The 26470-nt window shown below is 46.1% G+C and overlaps 1 protein-coding gene across 1 annotated transcript in view; it reads left to right on the top strand.

The window, feature by feature from the left end:
- SH3GL2 (SH3 domain containing GRB2 like 2, endophilin A1) overlaps window positions 1–26470 on the top strand; it is a 247014-nt gene that overhangs the window by 114478 nt on the left and 106066 nt on the right. Inside the window, exon 2 of the mRNA XM_075316478.1 lies at window positions 23605–23673. Within this exon, the coding sequence (XP_075172593.1) occupies window positions 23605–23673 (69 nt within the window). The remainder of the gene's footprint in view (window positions 1–23604; window positions 23674–26470) is intronic.

Below are 26470 nucleotides of genomic sequence, written 5' to 3'. Positions count from 1 at the left end.
ACGGACACACAATGCTCTGCCAGCACACACAAAATGCTCTGCCACACACACAAGCACGCACACACATTGCTCTGCCAGCACACACACACAAAATGCTCTGCCACACGCACACACATTGCTCTGCTAGCATACACACAAAATGCTCTGCCACATGCACACGCACACACATTGCTCTGCCAGCACACACACAAAATGCTCTGCCACACGCACACACAATGCTCTGACAGCACACACACAAAATGCTCTGCCACACGCATGGACACACAGTGCTCTGCCAGCACACACACAAAATGCTCTGCCACACACACACACAAGCACGCACACATATTGCTCTGCCAGCATACACACAAAATGCTCTGTCACACACACATGCACACACAATGCTCTGCCAGCACACACACAAAATGCTCTGCCACACACACACACAAGCACGCACACACATTGCACTGCCAGCACACACAAAATGCTCTGCCACACGCACACACAATGCTCTGCCAGCACACACACAAAATGCTCTGCCACACTCACGGACACACAATGCTCTGCCAGCACACACACAAAATGCTCTGCCACACACACACACAAGCACGCACACACATTGCACTACCAGCACACACACACAAAATGCTCTGCCACACGCACACACATTGCTCTGCCAGCATACACACAAAATGCTCTGCCACACACACACGCACACACATTGCTCTGCCAGCACACACACAAAATGCTCTGCCACACGCACACACAATGCTCTGACAGCACACACACAAAATGCTCTGCCACACGCACGGACACACAGTGCTCTGCCATCACACACACAAAATGCTCTGCCACACACACACACAAGCACGCACACATATTGCTCTGCCAGCATACACACAAAATGCTCTGTCACACACACATGCACACACAATGCTCTGCCAGCACACACACAAAATGCTCTGCCACACACACACACAAGCACGCACACACATTGTACTGCCAGCACACACAAAATGCTCTGCCACACGCACACACAATGCTCTGCCAGCACACACACAAGATGCTCTGCCACACTCACGTACACACAATGCTCTGCCAGCACACACACAAAATGCTCTGCCACACACACAAGCACGCACACACATTGCTCTGCCAGCACACACACACAAAATGCTCTGCCACACGCACACACATTGCTCTGCCAGCATACACACAAAATGCTCTGCCACACACACACGCACACACATTGCTCTGCCAGCACACACACAAAATGCTCTGCCACACGCACACACAATGCTCTGCCAGCACACACACAAAATGCTCTGCCACACTCACGTACACACAATGCTCTGCCAGCACACACACAAAATGCTCTGCCACACACACAAGCACGCACACACATTGCTCTGCCAGCACACACACACAAAATGCTCTGCCACACGCACACACATTGCTCTGCCAGCATACACACAAAATGCTCTGCCACACACACACGCACACACATTGCTCTGCCAGCACACACACAAAATGCTCTGCCACACGCACACACAATGCTCTGACAGCACACACACAAAATGCTCTGCCACACGCACGGACACACAGTGCTCTGCCAGCACACACACAAAATGCTCTGCCACACACACACACAAGCACGCACACACATTGCTCTGCCAGCATACACACAAAATGCTCTGTCACACGCACATGCACACACAATGCTCTGCCAGCACACACACAAAATGCTCTGCCACACACACACAAGCATGCACACACATTGCACTGCCAGCACACACAAAATGCTCTGCCACACGCACACACAATGCTCTACCAGCACACACACGAAATGCTCTGCCACACTCACGGACACACAATGCTCTGCCAGCACACACACAAAATGCTCTGCCACACACCCACACACACACAAGCACGCACACACATTGCTCTGCCAGCACACACACACAAAATGCTCTGCCACACGAACACACATTGCTCTGCCAGCACACACACAAAATGCTCTGCCACACGCACACACAATGCTCTGACAGCACACACACAAAATGCTCCGCCACACTCACGGACACACAATGCTCTGCCAGCACACACACAAAATGCTCTGCCACACGCACACACACACACAATACTCTGCCAGCACACACTCAAAATGCTCTGCCACACGCACACACACAAGCACAAACACAATGCTCTGCCACACGCACGGACACACAATGCTCTGCCAGCACACACACAAAATGCTCTGCACACACAAGCACGCACACACAATGCTCTGACATCATACACACAAAATGCTCTGACACACACAAGCACACAAAATGTTCTGCCAGCACACACACAAAATGCTCTGCCACACTCACGGACACACAATGCTCTGCCAGCACACACACAACATGCTCTGCCACACACACACACGCACGCACACACATTGCTCTGCCAGTACACACACACAAAATGCTCTGCCACACGCACACACATTGCTCTGCCAGCATACACACAAAATGCTCTGCCACACGCACACACAATACTCTGCCAGCACACACTCAAAATGCTCTGCCACACGCACACACACAAGCACAAACACAATGCTCTGCCACACGCACGGACACACAATGCTCTGCCAGCACACACACAAAATGCTCTGCACACACAAGCACGCACACACAATGCTCTGACAGCATACACACAAAATGCTCTGACACACACAAGCACACAAAATGTTCTGCCAGCACACACACAAAATGCTCTGCCACACTCACGGACACACAATGCTCTGCCAGCACGCACACAACATGCTCTGCCACACACACACACGCACGCACACACATTGCTCTGCCAGTACACACACACAAAATGCTCTGCCACACGCACACACATTGCTCTGCCAGCATACACACAAAATGCTCTGCCACACGCACACACAATACTCTGCCAGCACACACTCAAAATGCTCTGCCACACGCACACACACAAGCACAAACACAAAACGCTCTGCCACACGCACGGACACACAATGCTCTGCCAGCACACACACAAAATGCTCTGCCACACACACAAGCAAGCACAAACATTGCTCTGCCAGCACACACACAAAATGCTCTGCCACACGCACACACAATGCTCTGACAGCACACACACAAAATGCTCTGACACACACAAGCACACAAAATGCTCTGCCAGCACACACACAAAATGCTCTGACACACACAAGCAGGCACACACAATGCTCTGCCAGCACACACACAAAATGCTCCGCCACAAGCACACACACACAAGCACAACCACAAAACGCTCTGCCACACTCACGGACACACAATGCTCTGCCAGGACACACACAAAATGCTCTGCCACACACACACACAAGCACGCACACACATTGCTCTGCCAGCACACACACACAAAATGCTCTGCCACATGCACACACAATGCTCTGACAGCGCACACACAAAATGCTCTGCCACACACACACGCACACACATTGCTCTGCCAGCACACACACAAAATGCTCTGCCACACGCACACACAATGCTCTGACAGCACACACACAAAATGCTCTGCCACACGCACGGACACACAGTGCTCTGCCAGCACACACACAAAATGCTCTGCCACACACACACACAAGCACGCACACATATTGCTCTGCCAGCATACACACAAAATGCTCTGTCACACACACATGCACACACAATACTCTGCCAGCACACACACAAAATGCTCTGCCACATGCACGCGCACACAATGCTCTGCCAGCACACACACAAAATGGTCTGCCACATGCACGCGCACACAATGCTCTGCCAGCACACACACAAAATGCTCTGCCACACACACAAGCACGCACACACATTGCTCTGCCACACGCACACAAAATGCTCTGCCACACGCACACACAATGCTCTGACAGCACACACACAAAATGCTCTGACACACGCACACACATTGCTCTGCCAGCATACACACAAAATGCTCTGTCACACGCACATGCACACACAATGCTCTGCCAGCACACACACAAAATGCTCTGCCACATGCACGCACACACAATGCTCTGCCAGCACACACACAAAATGCTCTGCCACACACACACAAGCACGCACACACATTGCACTGCCAGCACACACAAAATGCTCTGCCACACGCACACACAATGCTCTGCCAGCACACACACAAAATGCTCTGCCACACTCACGGACACACAATGCTCTGCCAGCACACACAAAATGCTCTGCCACACACACAAGCACGCACACACATTGCTCTGCCAGCACACACACACAAAATGCTCTGCCACACGCACACACATTGCTCTGCTAGCATACACACAAAATGCTCTGCCACATGCACACGCACACACATTGCTCTGCCAGCACACACACAAAATGCTCTGCCACACGCACACACAATGCTCTGACAGCACACACACAAAATGCTCTGCCACACGCATGGACACACAGTGCTCTGCCAGCACACACACAAAATGCTCTGCCACACACACACACAAGCACGCACACATATTGCTCTGCCAGCATACACACAAAATGCTCTGTCACACACACATGCACACACAATGCTCTGCCAGCACACACACAAAATGCTCTGCCACACACACACACAAGCACGCACACACATTGCACTGCCAGCACACACAAAATGCTCTGCCACACGCACACACAATGCTCTGCCAGCACACACACAAAATGCTCTGCCACACTCACGGACACACAATGCTCTGCCAGCACACACACAAAATGCTCTGCCACACACACACACAAGCACGCACACACATTGCACTGCCAGCACACACACACAAAATGCTCTGCCACACGCACACACATTGCTCTGCCAGCATACACACAAAATGCTCTGCCACACACACACGCACACACATTGCTCTGCCAGCACACACACAAAATGCTCTGCCACACGCACACACAATGCTCTGACAGCACACACACAAAATGCTCTGCCACACGCACGGACACACAGTGCTCTGCCATCACACACACAAAATGCTCTGCCACACACACACACAAGCACGCACACATATTGCTCTGCCAGCATACACACAAAATGCTCTGTCACACACACATGCACACACAATGCTCTGCCAGCACACACACAAAATGCTCTGCCACACACACACACAAGCACGCACACACATTGTACTGCCAGCACACACAAAATGCTCTGCCACACGCACACACAATGCTCTGCCAGCACACACACAAGATGCTCTGCCACACTCACGTACACACAATGCTCTGCCAGCACACACACAAAATGCTCTGCCACACACACAAGCACGCACACACATTGCTCTGCCAGCACACACACACAAAATGCTCTGCCACACGCACACACATTGCTCTGCCAGCATACACACAAAATGCTCTGCCACACACACACGCACACACATTGCTCTGCCAGCACACACACAAAATGCTCTGCCACACGCACACACAATGCTCTGACAGCACACACACAAAATGCTCTGCCACACGCACGGACACACAGTGCTCTGCCAGCACACACACAAAATGCTCTGCCACACACACACACAAGCACGCACACACATTGCTCTGCCAGCATACACACAAAATGCTCTGTCACACGCAAATGCACACACAATGCTCTGCCAGCACACACACAAAATGCTCTGCCACACACACACAAGCATGCACACACATTGCACTGCCAGCACACACAAAATGCTCTGCCACACGCACACACAATGCTCTACCAGCACACACACGAAATGCTCTGCCACACTCACGGACACACAATGCTCTGCCAGCACACACACAAAATGCTCTGCCACACACCCACACACACACAAGCACGCACACACATTGCTCTGCCAGCACACACACACAAAATGCTCTGCCACACGAACACACATTGCTCTGCCAGCACACACACAAAATGCTCTGCCACACGCACACACAATGCTCTGACAGCACACACACAAAATGCTCCGCCACACTCACGGACACACAATGCTCTGCCAGCACACACACAAAATGCTCTGCCACACGCACACACACACACAATACTCTGCCAGCACACACTCAAAATGCTCTGCCACACGCACACACACAAGCACAAACACAATGCTCTGCCACACGCACGGACACACAATGCTCTGCCAGCACACACACAAAATGCTCTGCACACACAAGCACGCACACACAATGCTCTGACAGCATACACACAAAATGCTCTGACACACACAAGCACACAAAATGTTCTGCCAGCACACACACAAAATGCTCTGCCACACTCACGGACACACAATGCTCTGCCAGCACACACACAACATGCTCTGCCACACACACACACGCACGCACACACATTGCTCTGCCAGTACACACACACAAAATGCTCTGCCACACGCACACACATTGCTCTGCCAGCATACACACAAAATGCTCTGCCACACGCACACACAATACTCTGCCAGCACACACTCAAAATGCTCTGCCACACGCACACACACAAGCACAAACACAAAACGCTCTGCCACACGCACGGACACACAATGCTCTGCCAGCACACACACAAAATGCTCTGCCACACACACAAGCAAGCACAAACATTGCTCTGCCAGCACACACACAAAATGCTCTGCCACACGCACACACAATGCTCTGACAGCACACACACAAAATGCTCTGACACACACAAGCACACAAAATGCTCTGCCAGCACACACACAAAATGCTCTGACACACACAAGCAGGCACACACAATGCTCTGCCAGCACACACACAAAATGCTCCGCCACAAGCACACACACACAAGCACAACCACAAAACGCTCTGCCACACTCACGGACACACAATGCTCTGCCAGGACACACACAAAATGCTCTGCCACACACACACACAAGCACGCACACACATTGCTCTGCCAGCACACACACACAAAATGCTCTGCCACATGCACACACAATGCTCTGACAGCGCACACACAAAATGCTCTGCCACACGCACACACAATGCTCTGCCAGCACATACACTAAATGCTCTGCCAGCACACACAAGCACGCACACACATTGCTCTGCCAGCATACACACAAGCACGCCCGCTGCGGCCGGTGAAAGAGGGGGGGCCGTACACTACTCACACAGGCCGACAGGTGACAGGGGTAAAAGTTCAGCACACAGCATAACCGCTGTGAGCTGCAGGAAGATGGCGCTGATCTCCTCCCTCTGCTGTGATCTGGACAGCCCAGGGGGCGCATTCAAGTCACAGCAGGGAGCTCTACTGTAATAAGCCTAGGGGTCAGATTCCGACTATTAGAGTCTATGCACAGGGGCTGCCATAAAGCAGTGAGTAACTGTTGTTACATACACAGCAAATCCAGCATGGCCCCCAGTGCCTCCAGTAACATTAGAATTAAATAAAAACTAAATAAGCAGTGATTTTCATTTTGTATTAAAAATACTATATTTCATAATCACTATTTTTAATACAAAAATAAAAAACCGCGACACCTTCCCTTTAAGTTTTATTTAAAGATAACATTAGTGTTGTACCACAAAATCACCTGACAGATTCCTTTTAAGGCTGGACTCACACGAGCGTATGGCATCCGATGCGAGAGCATCGGATGCGATATGCTAATGTCCCCCGGCTCAGGCTCTGCTGCGAGCGTGAGCCGGGTGTCATGCGACTGTAACCTGATCTTGCGATCGGGTCACAGCTGTGAGGCTGAGTGCAGGCGCTGCGGAGGAGAGGGAGGGGTTAATCCTCCCATCTCCTCCACTGTCAGCCTGTGCGTAGATCGCACTACACTGGGATAACATCCGAGTGCAGTCCGATGTATCTCTCGCATCCATTCACTTGAATGGGTGCGAGGGATACGGCTCTCGCAGACAATCGCAGCATGCTGCCGCTTTTCTCGCATCCAGACTCTGGATGCGAGAAAAGCTGACCAACAGCTCGCCCTCATTGCCTAACATTGGTCAGAGTGCAATGCGAGAATTTCTCGCATTGCACTCGTCCGATTTTCATGCTCGTGTGAGCGTACCCTCAGGCAGAAGACCCACAAACAAGAAACAAAGGTGGAAACCTAGTGTTTGTTGACATCCTGTTGACATCCTGTTGACATCCTGTTGACATCCATGGCTTCCAGACTTCAGTCAGTCATTGCCTGCGAAGGATTCTCTACAAAGTATTAAAAGTGAATATTTTATTTATGGTAAAGTAAAATGGTCCAATTACTTTTGAGCCACTGAAATGAGGAGACTATGTAGAAAAATAGTTGCAATTCCTAAACATTACATAGAATATTTTTGTTTAAGCCCTTTAGTTTATTCTGAAAGTCTACACTGTAATTGCATCTCAGTTTCATTTTACATAAAAAAGGCGGCATGCAGAGGCCAAATCACAAAGATTCGGTCACTGTCTAAATATTTCTGGACTGAACTGTATTTGAACCTCTTTTCAAACATCTAGTTTGCATAATTTACAAATTAATAGTTATTTTTGTGGTCCCTTTTCTACTTGCTGTATTATTATATATGCCCTGTGCGATGCCATTGCACTCACATGACATCAGCAGGGTGCCTGACCGTCTGACCTTGTGCAGAATCACTTCCCTGTTACTTAAAAAAAAATTATTGAAAACATAATGGGGTGTTGTTTTCTCAAATGTAGACGCTTCCGCAATCAGTTCCTTCTTGACATCGTTAATGATTTCCGGAGGGGATAGAGGACACTTTAAAAGACATAGAGGCCAATTCATTAAGATTGGCGTTTCATGGTCCAGCCTTACATAGTTTGTTACATAGGTTGAAAAAAGACCTAGGTCCATCTAGTTCAACCTTCCTCCACCAATTCTACATATTGTCCCTAAAGGCTGCTTTACACGCTATGATTTCATATGCGATCTCGTATGCGATGCGACACGCCCAGGTCATATATATACGATCTGAAGAGATCGTACATAGGTCGTCTAGGAGCCGTCACACGTGCATATTCTATACGATGCCACATTGATCAATATCTCGTTAGATCTACCGGACCGCAGAGAGGGATAAATGATTAACATTACACGAGTTGCGTGCGCCTTATAAAGCACAAAGGACAATTCGTTACGCAGTTGGTACCACCAATCATAGCGGTGGGCGTGAGGCATGGCGTGGAGAGACACGCCTGCGTCGCATATAACATACATAATAACAATGAGGCTCGTCTTTGGTAGGGTGTCACACGTATCAATATACCGGTTTCGTTCAACAAAATTAACAATATTTAGAAAATGAACGACGTGTATGCGATCAACGTTTTTACACACAATCGGGGTCGCACGTAGGTGTCACACACAACGACATCACTAACAATGCCGGATGTGCATCACTTACGACGTGACACCGCCGACATCTCGTAAGATATATTGTAGCGTGTAAAGCCCGCTTAAGTCACTTATAACCAACAATGTTGTGTGTACTGAGGAAATCATCGAGCCCTTTTTTAAAAGTTGATAGACTGTCAGCCATTACTACCTCTTGTGGTAGGGCATTCCAGAGTCTGACTGCTCTACCTGTAAAGAACCCTTTCCTGTTTAGCTGTCGGAATCGCTTTTCTTCCACTTAATGAAGAACTCGTTGGAGTTCAGTGTACCGATTGGAGTGGAATTCTTTGACTAAATAACTCCTGTACTTTTATACAACTTGATGGCAGATGTAGCCACACCCCGTCCTATCTTGGCTCCTTCGCCTAATTAAAACTGGGGTAAAAATCACTAAAAGTCACCAAATGTTTGCACAGCTTCACATTGCTTTGAAAAGTCCCAATATTTTTAAGCATTCTATGCCATTTTTTGTATAAACGTTTTGATGCATTGCCCCCACAATCCTTGTTTAATCACTGGTATCCCGAATTAAACAAAACATGAATGATATCACTGCTTTATTTAAAATTGGGAAATACTTAGAATGTGGAGATCATGTATTTTTTTCCACACTGAGCTCTAATGGTGTAAAATATATGAACCAATAAATGTAGTAAAATGTAGAAATAGGACATATAAAATAATTGAAAATATTCCACCTAATATAAGCACTCACTGCTTGAACTGGTATTAATCATTATTTCCAGACGTCCTAAGTGACATGTATATTACATGGGCCTCAGGTGCAAAGGCATTAATACGTAGATAGCACCCAGATTAAATATTAAACAACATACACAAAAATTACCCTTTATCACAATATTTTTTTATCTGTCTGCTCTTGCACGTATTTTGCATGTGCCCGAGAGACGGTATAAGGAGGGAAATAATTCCAGAATTAAAAGATCTTTGTTTTGTTCTCGGCAAGTTAGACATATAGTGGTGCCATGACTTATGCAAAATACACATATTTGGTAGATTCAAATGTTTTAAATATTCACAAATTCACCCTTCCCAGGGGTATAGAGAGCCAAATTAAGGTTGGTGTCACACTTGCGATTGCTTTGTGTGTATCTCGCGCAAGTTTCACGTTTCATCACCCGTCACAGACTCACTCTGCTCACAGGAGCGGGTCGGTTGCATGCATCTCTATGCAGCTGAGACTCGCCTGTGAGGAGAGTGAGTCCGTGACAGATGATGCACCGCGAGATACACGTGAAGCAATCTCAAGTGGGACACCAGCCTAACACTAGTCATGGGTTGCAGGCTACTAGATGGTGTCAACCAACTTCCTTCTCCCATCATAAAGAGCATAAACCTTCTGGTATCACAAAGACTTATAATAGTGGTCTAATAGAAGTGACAGCCAAAGTGCCACTAGAACATTCCCTTCACACGTCCGTACAAAAAACAAACGTTTTGCACTGTCCCTTGTAGAGTTCGGTTGGCCACCATGTGTCAGTGTGTGTGTCATCAGTGTGCAAACTGTGTGACATCTGGATAGCACACGGACAGTATAAACTTGTATATTTACCTGTCTCCGATGCTGCTGTCACACTTGCTTGACTCGCAGTCAGTACAGTGAATATTCATGAGGCACAATGAGTGGGACCCGGAAGCAACAGCGGCACCAGAAACAGGTGAGTATAAAAAGCCATTCAATTTCAGTGACGTGTACTCCAGTATGTGTCTCATGGATCACATCTGGTGCGGTCCTTGTGACATCCGTGCTGCCAGCCAAAAACGGACATGTCTCCATCTTTAGCACACGGACATGCATGTGCTCAACATGGTCATAACACAGACGTGTAAATAAACCCATCGAATTTAATGGGTCTACGTGTGTCCGTGTCTCCGGTACATGTGGAAACGGACGTTACATGTACTGGAGACACGGATGTGTAAAGTGGGCCTACCACAGTACCTCTGCAAAAAAATGGCAAAACTGCAATTTGAAAATATCAGCTAAAAAAAACATCTTTTTTTACCCTCCAAAGAATGGAAGTTTGTGTTTCTTTAATTTATTGTTTTCATTCCCTATGTGTATAGCCAGAGAGACCAGAACATCTATTTTAGCCTGTGAAGTGGCCTGCAGATATAATGGTTTCTTTTTACCTGTTGTGCTTTTCAATTCACACATTGCTATCAATTCAGCCTGCGTATAATTCATTTCTCCCCATGACTTTCCTTTTTTTTCCAGTCTTACCGGTATGTCTTGGCCATTGCTCCTCCACCTTTTTTTTATCACTTGGTGCTTCTTCGGAATATACTGTCAATAAAATGCGTGTCGTTGTGACTGTGGAGATCCGTTATGTGCACGGCGCAGAAGATGCTTTATTTTCTATTCTAATCTCCATCCATAGTGCTGCTCCGTTTCATTGCCCACTCTTTCTTCGTTAGTGAAAATATTTTTAAGCCTATTATTTATACAAGAACTTTATTCTTTGGGGATTGTGAATTGCTTGCTTTATTGATACACTGGGCCATCACACTGACTGGTTCCTTTGTTAGGTAAAAAGCTCTGGGAATTCGTTTTCCTGGATAAAACTCTACATTTCTGTGTCTTTCATCCTCTGGAATTTTGATAATGATACCATCTGCAGTCCTGGCCTATGCATTCGTAGTCTGATTTTGAAATCAGGTTGAAGAATAGTGTGTTTTGCTGTAAGCAGATAAACAGGTATGTGCTTATGCTAAATCATGAATATATGAATTTTAGATGATTTGTGTATATATAATTCATACAGTTTAGCTACAAACTGCACGGTTCGGGTAAAATCTGATAAATATCAAGTATGGTTGGGCTATCGACATAATGCAAATAAGCTATGGTACGGAACAACCACTGGACTTATGGCATTTCTTCAGAATATTTAACCCCTTTCCCCATCGTGTGATTTTTAATTTTTGTACTTTTCTCCTCCGAGAGTCATAACCTTTATATTTTTGACAACTTTCATTTTAATATTTTAATTTATTGGAAACAGAAAAAAGTGCAGTCAAAAGGGGAAAAAAAAAATACCCCAAAAATCATAGTCTCACTATTATTTTTGAAGTTTTATTTTTACGATGTTAATTTTACAGTAACAGATACGGCAATACTAAACTTATATATTTATTTATTTCATGAAATAATTTAAAAAAAAAAATGACGTGAGCTTCGCCCAATTTTTGAGTCCAGCCGGGTACAACTAGGCAGCTGTGGATTGGAATCCACAGTGCAGGGTGCCCATGCTTTCTGGGCACCCCCGCTGTGAATTGCAGTCCCGCAGCCACCCCAGAAAATGGCGCTTTCATAGAAGCGCCATCTTCTGGCGCTGTATCCAACTCTTCCAGCTGCCCTGATGCCGGGTGGCTCGCTGGGTAATAATGGGGTTAGGGATAGCTGTATAGCTGGCCCTAAGCCCGAAATTCATGGTGTCACGCCAATATTAGACATGGCCACCATGAATTTCTAGTAAAGATAAAAAAAAACAACACACAGAAAAATATTTTTATTAGAAATAAAACACAACACAATTAGTGACTCCATCTTTATTGAAATAAAGAACCCCCCCTCCGCAGTAATCCTGGGTCAGGGTCCCGCACCGTCCAATCCGGATCCAATATCATCTGATCGGTTTGCTGGAAGGCAAAGCGATCAGATGATGTGTCAGGATCAAGTGCCTGAATCCCATCACACATCAGCTGATTGTATAAAAGCCGTTTATACAATCAGCAGATGCATCAGTGCAAAAAAAAAAAAAATAATACTCACTTATGTGCTGATTACCGGCAGCTCCTGGAGCGGAGTCTGATCCCGTCCGATCGCTGCAGCAGCTGCCGGTAATCAGGGATGAAGTCTCCTGACGCATCCGCTGATACCGGCCGGGCGCCCGCGTCACCGTGATACTTAGGATCACCTGATGCGTCAGGTGACTGCATCAGGTGATCCATCGCCAGGTCCTGCATCCATCGGAGGTTTCCCGGCCATCTGCACACAGCCGGAGCGGGGGTGGCGATACCGTGAGAGGAGATGGGAGCGGGCAGGCACCGGGAGTCTGCAGACAGGTGAGTATAACTTTTTTTTTTTTCTACTGTTAACTTTTGTTTTCGCAGCCGCTTCCACCTCCCGCCCGAACATGGCGCCGCACGGCAACATACATGCACAGGATGGGAGGTGGAAGCGGCGGTGACGGTACCGGGAGGATTCACACTTCTGTATATACTGACAGAAGGAATCCTCTTCCTGTACACGTCACTTTACTACCCACCTCCTGCGTTTATAGCTGCGTTTTTGGTCTTAGAAACGCACCAAAACGCACCAAAACGCAGCTATTTGCGTTTCTCATTGCGTCTTTCAACATCCCATTGAACTCAATGGATGAAAAGCGCAGTGAAAAATGCGGGAATAATTGACATGCTGCGTTTTTGTGGCACCACAAAAACGCAGCTGAAAAAAAACGCTGTGTGCAGACAGAAAAAATGAAAACTCATAGACTTTGCTGGGGAAGCAAAGTCATGCAGTTTTCTGAGCAAAAACGCACCCGAAAACTGCGCAAAAACGCCGCGTAAAACGCACTGTGTGAACTTACCCAAAGAGGGTTGATCCTTCTGACAGATTACCTTTAAATTGGCGGGAGGTCTACTATTGAGACTCTTACTTGCTACCTGAATGGTGATCTCTGAGATCTAGAACTTACATCCCCTCTTTCCCCCGGGTTCGTTCATGGCCGCTAGACAATGACCAGGAGTTGAATGGAGTGACTGTTGCCACATGTGCTCCACCACTCTATTCTAAGTATACAACACTGAAGATACCAAGATAGGTCATTGCTGCTCTACTCCCAGCCAGCTTCATCACTGTCAGAGACTTCGCTATGCAGAGTTTTGCTACCAAGGAAGTCCCACAGGGACATTTACACTACTTTAACAATTATCCTCTATGTAGTGGATAGGTGATAAATTATGGTATGTAGAGTCTTATATCCTTTTAAACTGTCAATATGTAACTTGGGAGCAGTGCTAAAGTAGAGAACCCAACAGTCTTGCTAGTTTCTTCTGAATTTTTCTTACTTTGTTCTACATTTATTTTATTTTGTGCTTTTCCTTTTATTATTTTTTATTCCTCTGTTCACTCAGTCCATAGCAACAGCTCTTTGGTTGTCATTTTGATGGTAATGGCTGGTTTATAACACATCCCGAGCCTGCTAGATTAGGACATGTCATGTTATATAACCTCTCTGCTGCTGAAAGGGTTGGCTATTCTTTTATCCTCCCTTTATCACTAATGCATTCCTGTCTCTTGCTGCTTTCTTTCTTCGTAGCACGATTTCAACATTCACTGATATTCAATGCAGACGTCTTTAGTAGAATTCTTTCTAAAACCTGATGTGCAATCATAGTAAAATCCTTTTATAGTAGACGAGTTTTATTACGTAATAATAATACACATAGGTTTTCTAAAGATGTATAGAAATTATATTTTGCTACATTAATAATTGCTCTCTTTGCTATTGACAACTAGTAACGTTCCAGATGTGCCCGATGAGAGACAAATCCAGTGACGCTCTAGACTATGGTAGGATATTTAGGCCATGCAGGAGACATACGGTATGCTGCTCTGTACGCATCAGGTGTCATGGCGACTTCGGACTCTGTTCACACTGCAGAGTCTAACATGCCACCTGGTGTTTCTGGGTTGCTTAGTCAGACCCAGGCATGGACCAGTTTTGTGGTCGCTGATGACCGGTCTGACAGGAGTTAATTCCTGTTAGCCTCTGAATTACTGCTGGGGTCACAGGTTACTGAAGACCTATCACAACCGCCTCTGCCCTTTAAAAGATGGTGGATCCTGAGCCTCCATGCCAAATATTACGAAAGCGATATCGGTCTTAGTGCACAGTGATTCAGCTGTTGGAGCACTGGTATATTCTATCGTGGTGTATTGTGGAGATACCTTTGTTGTTGTGTATTTCCTTCCTTTTCTTTCCCCCCTCTGCACATATTGTCTTTATCTCCCTGATTGCCTGCTGTGAGTTTGAGTTTTAGTTCCTCCCTGTCTGTCTATTTGTGTGAGGATTTATCACATCAGTCCTGGCCCCCTCCCGGGGTGGAGGCGAGTGGGTATAAGATCAGGGCTTCTCAGGAGTTAGGGTTACACTGGGGATCCAGACCATGCCACCATTAGACGTACCTCTAGGATGAGGGACAGTTAGGGGGCTCCCCTAGCCTGAGGGTGAGCTTAGGAGTTCCGATTCCCAGTCAATCCGTTACTACCATGACAACAGGCTGCCTGTAGTAGCATAAGTTTCATGTGGCTTTGCGTTATGTTTTAAAACGGCTCTTGGACACTTTAGAGAAATGGCCATCCCACTGGCCTTATTCAATAAAAGTGCTGTCATTTTTTTCATGGACAGCACTCAGAACGAAAACACTGTCATGTGTATGTAGCCAAAATGCCAGAAGTTAGACTGTGTGAAGAAGAGGTTTTACTATGCAGAAAACCATTAAACGTCTATAAGCACAATAGAAAGTTTGTAGAGGAAACAAATTTGCTGAGACCAATGCACGCTGGGACCAATTATATCAGATTTCAATTAACCTATCACTTTGCCTGTGTTTCCTTCCACATTCCAAAATTAAACAAAATCAATGCAAGGCGAAAGTGCTAACCTCTATGTTCCTCTGTTATCTGGACAATCAAAAAGTTAGAAAGAATACAAATTATGATAATGAACAGAGCCTTGGGGGAGGGGATTATCTGAAAATATCTATAAAAATAATGAAATCCACATTTTTTCAGAATGCTTTTGATATTAACCATTGACCATTATATGCAGCTGTACAGCAGAACATATTGGAAAGCTGAGCTGTATATATATAAATGTTCCCTATACCATATACTTGTGTGCACATATAACTTACAGATTCCCAAGAATCCACAGCCAAAGCCACATGAGTTATCTGCAAATTTGTCAGTTTGTTGTGGATTTAAACTTATTGCAATGGGTAAAAATGTCATTGACTTTGCTGGTACTGTACATGTAGATTTTCCATAGACAATTCACAGACTAGCTCTCTTATGTGAACAATGATATCTTTACACTTGTAGATTCATGAAGTCTCTGAAGCCAAAATGGAGTAGATTTAAAAAAGGGTATCCAGCCGCAATTCATCACGACTGATATTTTGCATGCTAGTCTTGACAAACTGTTTGTAGGAGTAAGATCAGCAAACCAGCACCTCTGAGGCATCCGACACACATCCGTTAAAACCACGCACGTGTAATACGGGCCGTTTTTCAGGTCCGTGATCCGTTTTTTTGTCCGTTTTTATGGTCCGTGTGGCCTTTGTATGACTGGTGTATGCTAGCCGTGTGTGCGTGTGTAATGCCCATGTGTGCGTGTGATTTGTAACTGACGTCTGAATGTTTTTTCCGTGTGAAATGTTCCGTGTTTAATGTAAAATGTCGTGTTTGATTACCCGCTGACAGCAGACAGAGTTGCGCGCTGAGAATGAACTCGGGTGAACTTCACCCGACTTCATTGTCATCCCGCGGCTCTGTCTGTGTCGCGTCCTGATTAGCGGTCACCCGTGAAGGACTCACCAGTGACCGCTAATCCCCTGAGTGACTGAAGTGAGCAGCGCGATTACCGCTGTTGTCACTCAGGTTACCCGCGGCTAGCTTGAGTCCACCCCCCGTGTCCGCAACTCACCTGTTACTTCATCGCTGTCACTCGGGCGACTTGCTGTCACAGTTGGAGGATCCAGCGGTGGCCGCGAGTAACCTCAGTGACAGCTCAGCTGATCGCGATACTCACCTCAGTTGCTGCGTGGATCTGGCAGGAGCGGGCGGTGTTCTTCTGCAGCTCCTGTTACCTTCATGTAGCAGAGCTGGAAGCGACGCGGGACCTCCGTGGATTACGCCGGACATGGATGGGTATTTGGGGCATAATAAATTGATGAACAAGGGTTTTTTTTAGTGTTTATTATTTCAAATAAAGGATTTTTCGTTGTGTGTGTTTATTTACTGTAACTTACAGATTAATCATGGAAGGTATCTCGGTAAGACGCCTACCATGATTAATCTAGGACTTATTGGCAGCTATGGGCTTCCATTAACTCCTTATTACCCCGATTGCAAACGCACCAGGGCATATCGGGAAGAGCCGGGTAGAGTCCCAGAACTGTTGCATCGAATGGATGCGGCATTTCTGGGCGGCTGCTGGCTGATATTGTTAGGCTGGGGGGCTCCCCATAACGTGGAGCTCCCCATCCTGAGAATACCAGCCTTCAGCCGTGTGGCTTTACCCTGGCTGGTATCAAAATGGGGGGGGGAGCGCATGTCGGTTTTTTTTAATTATTTATTTATTTTTTTTACTGCAAAGTATAGACCCGCCCACCGGCGGCTGTGATTGGTTGTAGTGAGACAGCTGTCACGCAGCGTGTGGGCGTGTCTAACTGCAACCAATCATAGGCGTTGGTGGGCGTGGAAAGCAGGGAATACGAGATTGATTAATGATCAAAATAGTAAAAGCCGCCGGAGCAGTGTGAACACCGTGCAGCGCCACGCCGGTGATCGGGGATCGGTAAGTATGAGAGAGGGAGGAGACTGACCAACAGACAGAGAGAGGGACAGACAAGACAGAGAGACAGACAGACAGAGCGAGACCGACCGACGGATTGAGGGAGATTGACCGACATAGACAGAAAAAGAAAGAATAGCCAACATCACTACAAAAAAGCACAAAACGTACACAGAGCATACAGAGATGCATCCGTGTCACGTACTTGTGCGCACCAAACCATTGACTTTCATGGTGTCCGTGTGTGCGTGTTCCATGCAGGAAACGGACATGCTGCCGTGAAAAACGGAAACACATACGGATCACGGATACGGACACACGGACATGATGAAAAACGCAAGTTTGACCACAAACATAGATTAACATTGGTGCACGTTTGTCCGTGTCTCCAGTATATACGGAAACGGATAAAACACGCACGTTTTTAACGGATGTGTGTCGGAGGCCTTAAAGGGAGTCTGTCAGCAGGTTTTTGCTACCTGATCTGAGAGCAGAGATTCTGAATCCAATGATATGTCGGTCTGTCTGCAACAAACTATCCTACATTCATGATCTTTTCATCACTAATAAACTTTCCTTCCTCGGCATCACAGAAACCTGGCTCAACCCCTCTGACACAGCCTCTCCTTCTGCACTTTCTTATGGCGGTCCTCAACTCTCTCACATCCCCCGCCCCAGCAACAAGCATGGTGGAGGAGTTGGTTTACTCCTGTCCGACCAATGCTCCTTTACACCAATTCCACTACCACCCCCTGTTACTCTCCCATCTTTTGAGGTGCACTTCGTACGCATCTACGCCCCTTCCAACCTTCAACTGGCTGTCATTTACCACCCTCCAGGGCTAGCCACTGCCTTTTTTGACCATTTCACCACCTGGCTACTACACTTCCTTTCCACCGACATCCCCACCATCATCATGGGTGATTTCAATATCCCCATTGACACTTCCCACTCATCTGTCTCCAAACTTCTAACACTTACTTCCTCCTTCGGCCTCACCCAATGGTCTTCTGCAGCTACTCACAAAGATGGCCACACGCTGGACCTCATCTTCACTCGCCTCTGTTCCCTATCTAACCTCTCTGACTCACCTCTCCCCCTGTCTGACCACAACCTACTCACATTCTCTTCCCTCTCTTCTCCAAGTACGCAACCCCCCCCTCCACAAACTTTCACACCCTCGCAGAAATATCAAACACCTTGATTTACAAGCACTTTCTCAGTCCCTTCTTCCTCTCACAGACATTGCATTTTTACACGATGCAGATGCTGCTGCAACTTTATACAACACTACAATCTCTGCAGCTCTCGAATCAGCTGCCCCCCTCACACACACCAAAACCCGCGCAATCAACAGACAACCCTGGCACACGAGGCAGACTAAAGAACTGAGACGGGCTTCGAGAATTGCTGAACGCAGATGGAAGAAGTCTCATTCCACTGAGCACTTCATTGCATATAAAGAGTCCCTCACCACTTTCAAGTCCACACTCACTACTGCAAAACAAACCTACTTCTCATCCCTCATATCCTCTCTCTCTCACAACCCTAAACAGCTATTCAACACTTTCAATCCTCTCCCCCGTCCTCCAGCACCACCGCCCTCTCCTCTCATCTCAGCTGAAGACTTTGCCTCTTTCTTCAAGCAGAAGATTGACAACATCAGAGCAATCTTTGGCCCACAATCACCACGGCCCCTCATCATAGCTACTCAGCCCTCTTCCTCCAAATCTAGCTTCTCCACCATGACAGAAAACAATCTTTCCACTCTACTCTCAAGATCACATCTAACCACCTGTGCACTGGACCCACTCCCATTGCACCTCATCCCCAACATCACCGCAGTCCTCATCCCAGCCCTAACCCATCTCTTCAACCTATCACTAACAAGTGGTGTATTCCCCTTATGCTTTAAACATGCCTCCATTACACCCATCCTCAAAAAGCCCTCCCTTGACCCATCCTCTGTGTCAAACTATCGCCCCATATCCCTTCTCCCCTGTGCCTCAAAACTACTGTAACAGCATGTCCATCTTGAACTGTCCTCATACATCCCCTCCTGCTTCCTCTTTGACCAGATACAATCTGGCTTCCAACCACATCACTCTACTGAAACTGCCCTAACCAAAGTCACCAATGATCTACTAACCGCTTAAGCCAAGCGACACTAATCTATCCTCCTCCTCCTGGACCTGTCCTCTGCCTTTGACACAATAGACCATACCCTCCTACTACAGATTCTCTCATCTCTGGGCATCATACTTGGCCCTATCTTGAATCTCCTCATACCTAACCGACCGAACTTTCAGCGTCTCTCATTCTCACACCACCTCCTCATCTCGCCCCCTATCTGTCGGTGTCCCCCAAGGTTCAGTTCTTGGACCCCTGCTGTTCTCCATCTACACCTTCGGCCTGGGACAGCTCATAGAATCCCACGGCTTTCAGTATCATCTCTATGCCGGTGACACACAGATCTACCTCTCTGGACCTGACATTACCTCTCTACTAACCAAAATTCCACAATGACTGTCTGCTATTTCATCCTTTTTCTCTGCGTGATTCCTAAAACTTAACATGGACAAAACAGAGTTCATTGTCTTTCCTCCTCCTCACTCATCTCCTCCAACAAGCCTTTCCATCAAACTTGATGGTTGCTCACTCTCCCCAGTCTCACAAGCTTGTTGCCTTGGAATAACCCTCGACTCTGCTCTATCCTTCAAGCCACACATCCAAGCCCTCTTCACCTCATGCAGACTACAACTCAAAAATATCTCCCGGATCCGTGCTTTCCTTAACCAAGTATCAGCAAAAACATTATAATCTCCCTCCTCGACTACTGCAACCTCCTGCTCTCTGGCCTCCCTTTCAACACTCTTGCACCCCTCCAATCTATCCTAAACTCTGCGGCCCGCTTAATCCACCACTCCCCTCGCTATTCCCCAGGCTCGCCACTCTGCCAATCCCTTCACTGGCTTCCCATCGCCCAACGACTCCAGTTCAAAACATTAACCATGACATACAAAGCCATCCACAACCTGTCTCCTCCCTACATCTGTGACCTAGTCTACCGGTACCTACCTTCAAGCAACCTCAGATCCTCACAAGATCTCCTTCTCTATTCCTCTCTGGTCTCCTCTTCCCACAATCGCGTACAAGATTTCTCCCGTGCCTCCCCCATACTCTGGAACGCTCTACCTCAGCATATCAGACTCTTCCCTACCGTGGAAAGCTTCAAGAGGAACCTCAAGACCCATCTCTTCCAACAAGCCTACAACCTACAATAGCCCTCAGTCCAGTACACCACTGCGCAACCAGCTCTGTCCTCACCTATTGTACCATCACCCATTCCCTGTAGACTGTGAGCTCTCGAGGGCAGGGTCCTCTCTCCTCCTATACACTACCCACTTTCACTTGTAAAGCGCCATGGAATAAATGGCGCTATAATAATAACAAAAAATAATAATAATATGTCACTTAGATTACTGGGTACAGCCCTTCTGATACAATCAGAATTTTTACGTTTTAATCATGCAGCTGTGCCAAGGGAGCTGTGTCCACCCACACCAGGCTCTCAGTAGGGATAGTACATGGACAGTGAGCATTTCAGACAGCTGTGCACCAGAGTTTGTGATCAAGCAATGATAAGTGTCCTGCTGGTAAAACAAAGATATGATATAAACAAAAGATCGGACTGGGACAAAACAGGCTTCCCTGAACTTGGTGTTAACCCATACAGCATGCTGGCTTCAGCTTACTTAGCAAAAAACTGCAGACAGATTCCCTTTAATGAATTTGGCGCATCTTTCTGCTTCAAAGAAATGTACGCCAGTCAGTTGTAAAAATGACAACAGCCACAAAAAAACTACCCGTTGAGCAAAAATGTTGCAACATTTGAAGCAGTTTAGTACAAAAATCCTTGCAAAAACGGCTTGTAGAATCAGGGCATTAGTCTTTTCTTTACAGTTGTCTTCCACTCTTAACTTCACCTTCGAAAATCGTATTAAAAAAACCTTAAAAATTGAAATGATGCTATAAGAATGTGTTATGTGAACCTGGGCAAAGTATTAGAGATGTAGCATTTAACACTTAGGGGTACTTTGCACACTACGACATCTCAAGCCGATGCCTGCGATGCCAAGCACGATAGTCCCCGCCCCCGTCGCAGCAGCGATATCTTGTGATTGCTGCCTTAGCGAACATTATCGCTACGGCAGCTTCACATGCACTTACCTGCCCTGCGACGTCGCTCTGGCCGGCGACCCGCCTCCTTCCAAAGGGGGTGGGTCGTGCGGCGTCACAGCGATGTCACACGGCAGGCGGCCAATAGAAGCGGAGGGGCAGAGATGAGCGGGATGTAAACATCCCGCCCACCTCCGTCCTCCCGCATAGCCGGCGTGAGCCGCAGGATGCAGTTAAGCTGATGTTCCTCGCTCCTGCGGCTTCACACAGCGATTGTGTGCTGCCGCAGGGGAACGAGGAACAACATTGTACTGTCGCTGCAGCGCAATTATAGAAATGTCGGACACTACACCGATGATACGATTACGACGCTTTTGCGCTTGTTAATCATATCATAAAGGATTTACACACTACAATATCGACAGCGACGCCGGATGTACGTCACTTTCGATTTGACCCCACCGACATCGCACCTGCGATATCGTAGTGTGCAAAGTACCTATTAGAGTCATATTTCAAAATAGTTGCTAAAAAGCATAAAAATAAAAGAGTTTAGTGTAAAGATAGACAAAAAAAGGTCTACAGGCCGCTTTACATGCTACGAGATCGCTCAAGTGATCTCGTTGGGGTCAAGGAATTTGTGACGCACATCCGGCCATGTTAGCGATGTTGTTGCAAAAGCGTTCAAAATCGCTAGTCGGTGACATGCTCCCCTATTCTCGATTATCGTTGCTGCTGCAGGTACGATATTGTTTGTCGTTCCTGCGGCAGCACACATCGCAGGAACGAGGAACCTCACTTTACCTGCGGCCGCCGGCAATGAGGAAGCAAGGAGGTGGGCGGGATGTTACGTCCCGCTCATCTCCACCCCTCCGCTTCTATTGGGCGGCCGCTTAGACGTCGCTGTGACACCGAATGAACTTCCCCCTTAGAAAGGAGGCGGTTCGCCGGCCACAGTGATGTCGCTAGGTAGGTAAGTAGTGTGACGGGTCTGAGCGATGTTGTGCGCAACGGGCAGCGGTTTGCCCATGTCGCACAACCGATGGGGGCGGGTACGCACGCTAGCAATATCGGTAACGATATCGCAGAAGTCACTGCGAATCATTTGGTATAGAACATAAGCTTCCTTGTATTGGGCAGACTGTGCTCCATTATTTTTCATAGAAATTACAGTGTAGCAAAGCTGTGTGACAGCCATTCATTCCTTATTAATAAAGATGACAGACACAATTCTGTTTCTTACACTAAATGACCTAAACTAATCTTATTATGTCTTCTGTTTCACTTCATTTACGCTTATTAACCGGCTTGTGAGAATATGTTTAGAATAATTATGGAGGTAAACCAATATGTTGTGCTTGCTTGAAGAAAATATTAATATTCTGTATATTAGATTAATGTCAGCAGAACCTGCAGATTGTGGCAGACCAGAGGGTTTAACAATTTGTTCTAATTTTCTTACAGAAAGTGAGTGAGAAGGTTGGGGGAGCGGAAGGCACCAAGCTAGATGAGGACTTTAAAGAAATGGAGAGGGTAAGTGTATAGCTGTATGTTGGGTATATCCATGCATTGCAAAGGGAGAAATCTGCAGCATAAATTGGCATTCAACAGATTGTCTCCACCATGGTTGGATGAAATATTGTAAATCCTCATGATCAATGCCGATACTGTAATACCCTGTAAATTTCCCATACGTTGTTCTAGGATAACATCCACCAGCAGTACAGAGTGTGTGCATGCCTTGATATCATCATCCAATCTGTAAAATTGCTATTAACCTGCATATACAAGGTTAATCTGCAGGTTAATTGCATTCTGAACCTGCCTGACGCACGCACTAAACCCTGCTGCCAGGAGGAAAAGAACTTTATTCCTCCTGGCAACAGTTTGGTTCCAGTCACGGGCGCAGCGCCAGCACATATTCACTCTGTGTATGAAGACCCTTACTGATAGCTTCTTCTAATGCAGCATGGCTGTCAGTCAATGCAGGGACACAGATACAGCTGCCACTCTCTATCTGCAGGTTATTAGCATTTTTCCATGTGACAGGTCCCTTTACATGTATATTATTGGGATTTTATGTGATATGCCAACACAAAGAAGCAAGTATTTGTGAAGTGTAAAGGAAATATTAAATGGTTTTCTAAATATATTCAAAATATAAATCTGAAACTTGGGACATGCATTTGTATTCTACCCCTGTAGTATGATACCTCTAAATAAAATCCTGAAAGACCAATTGACTCCGAAAGTCACCCAATTAAAATATTAAGTCCACCTGTCTGTAATTTATTCTCAGTATAACTACAGCTGTTCTGTGAAGACCTCAGAGGTTTGTTTGAGAACATTGTGAATCAAATAGCATCATGAAGACCTTAGAACACACCAGACAAGTCAGGGATACATTTGTGGAGAAAGAGTAAAGTAGGGTTAGGTTATAAAGGGATAGCCTAAGCTCTGAACATCTCACAGAGCGTTGTTCCATCTACCATTCAAAAATGGGTCAGTATGACAGAACTGCAAACCTACCAAGACGTGGCCATCCACCTAAACTGACATCCCAAGCAAAGAGAGCAATAATTGGAGAAGTAGCAAAGAGGCTCATGGTCCCTCTGGAGGATCTGCAGATATCCACAGCTCAGGGGTGAGGATCTGCCCAGAGGACAAGTATTAGTTGTATACGTCACAAATATGGCCTTTATGGGAAAGTGGCAAGAACAATGCTATTTTTGAAAGCAAGCCAAAAAAAAAAGTCCCATTTGAAGCTTGCAAAAAGCCATGTAGGGGACACAACTAGCATGTGGAAGAAGGTGTTCTGGTCAGTTTAAAGTAAAGTAGATCTTTTGGGGCTAAATGCAAAATGCTGTGTGTCTTAGAAAACCAGGACTCCACATGACCCTGAAAATAACTTCCCCACCGTCAAACATGGTGGTGGCAGCATCATGCTTGGGGAGGCTTTTCTTCAGCAAGGATATGGAAACTGGGCAGAGTTGATGGGAAGATGGATGGAGCTAAATACAGAGCAATTCTGGAGGAAAACCTGTTAGAGGCTGCAAAAGACTGGGGCGTTAGTTCACCTTCTAGAAGTAAAACGTCTCATACTGCCAGAGCGCCAGAGCTTCAATGGCATGATTTAGATTAAAGCATAGTCATGTGTTTGAATAACCCAAAGTCCAGACCTAAATCCCATTGAGAATCTTTGGCAAGACTTGAAAATTGCTATTCACTGACGCCTCCATCCAATCTCACTGAGAGCTAATTTGCAAAGAAGAATGAGCAAAACGTTTAGCCTCTAGATGTGCAAAGCTACAAAGTATTGACTTAGAGGGATGAATACATAATTAAAATAACAATGTTCAGATTTATATTTTTAAAATATTTATAAAACCATGTATCATTTCCTTTACACTTCACAATTTACTCAGTGTTGGTATATCACATAGAATCCCAATAAAATATATTTACATTTGTGCAGATAATGTGAAAAAATGTGTAAAAGTTCACTTGTATGCATACTTTTCAAGACAGTGTATTTTTGTAAGCAACACATGGGGTGCTAGACAAAATTTATATCTGCTGCATGCTTTATATTTCTTTTAAAGGAATTTTCCCATGAACAGTGTTCATTTTAAAGTTGATTTTAATCAATAGATTAGAATAATAAGTTTCATAATTGGATGTGATTATATAAAAAATGTTCCTGTGCTGAGATAATCTTTATATATGTGTCCCTGCTATATACTGTGTAATGGCTGTGTCTGACTATACAGGGACATGGTCTGATCATACCACATCTCCTGGGATGGGGAGGACGCCAAAGAGAGTATACAGACATTAAAGCACGGGATCGCAAATTATTCTTTCTATGAGGTAAAGTATTTTTTGAAAACAGGCATAGAAATGCTTTACCTCACAAAAAGCATCAGCTGTGATTCTATGCTGCAATGTCTTTATATTCTTTTGCTTTATCCCCATGTGGGCGTGATAACATGATTTGCAACAGCTGGCGTATTGCAAGTTTCTTTCACGTGTCCCACTTTCATCATCTCATGTCAGTGCACAGTGGAACCAGGTGAATGATTTTTTTTTTTTTGCTTCATAGAGGCATTGCTCTTGTCCAGGTAGCATATTGTGACAATGTAACATGAATCCAGGTTCTTTCTGTGCAGTAAAATATTTCTCTGCCTATGCAGTTAAATATTTTACCTCACAAAAAGCAGCCATGGTGATCCCATGCTGTAGTTTCTGTATACTTTCTTACTTCCTCCCCAGCCCAGGAGATGTGGTATAGTCAGACATGGCTATTACACAGTACATAGCAGGAGCACAT

Source organism: Anomaloglossus baeobatrachus, chromosome 1 (assembly GCF_048569485.1).
Source record: "Anomaloglossus baeobatrachus isolate aAnoBae1 chromosome 1, aAnoBae1.hap1, whole genome shotgun sequence".
In the NCBI taxonomy this organism is placed as follows: Eukaryota; Metazoa; Chordata; class Amphibia; order Anura; family Aromobatidae; genus Anomaloglossus; species Anomaloglossus baeobatrachus.
Note: the sequence above shows the minus strand (reverse complement) of the source record. Positions and strands in the feature narration are given on the sequence as shown.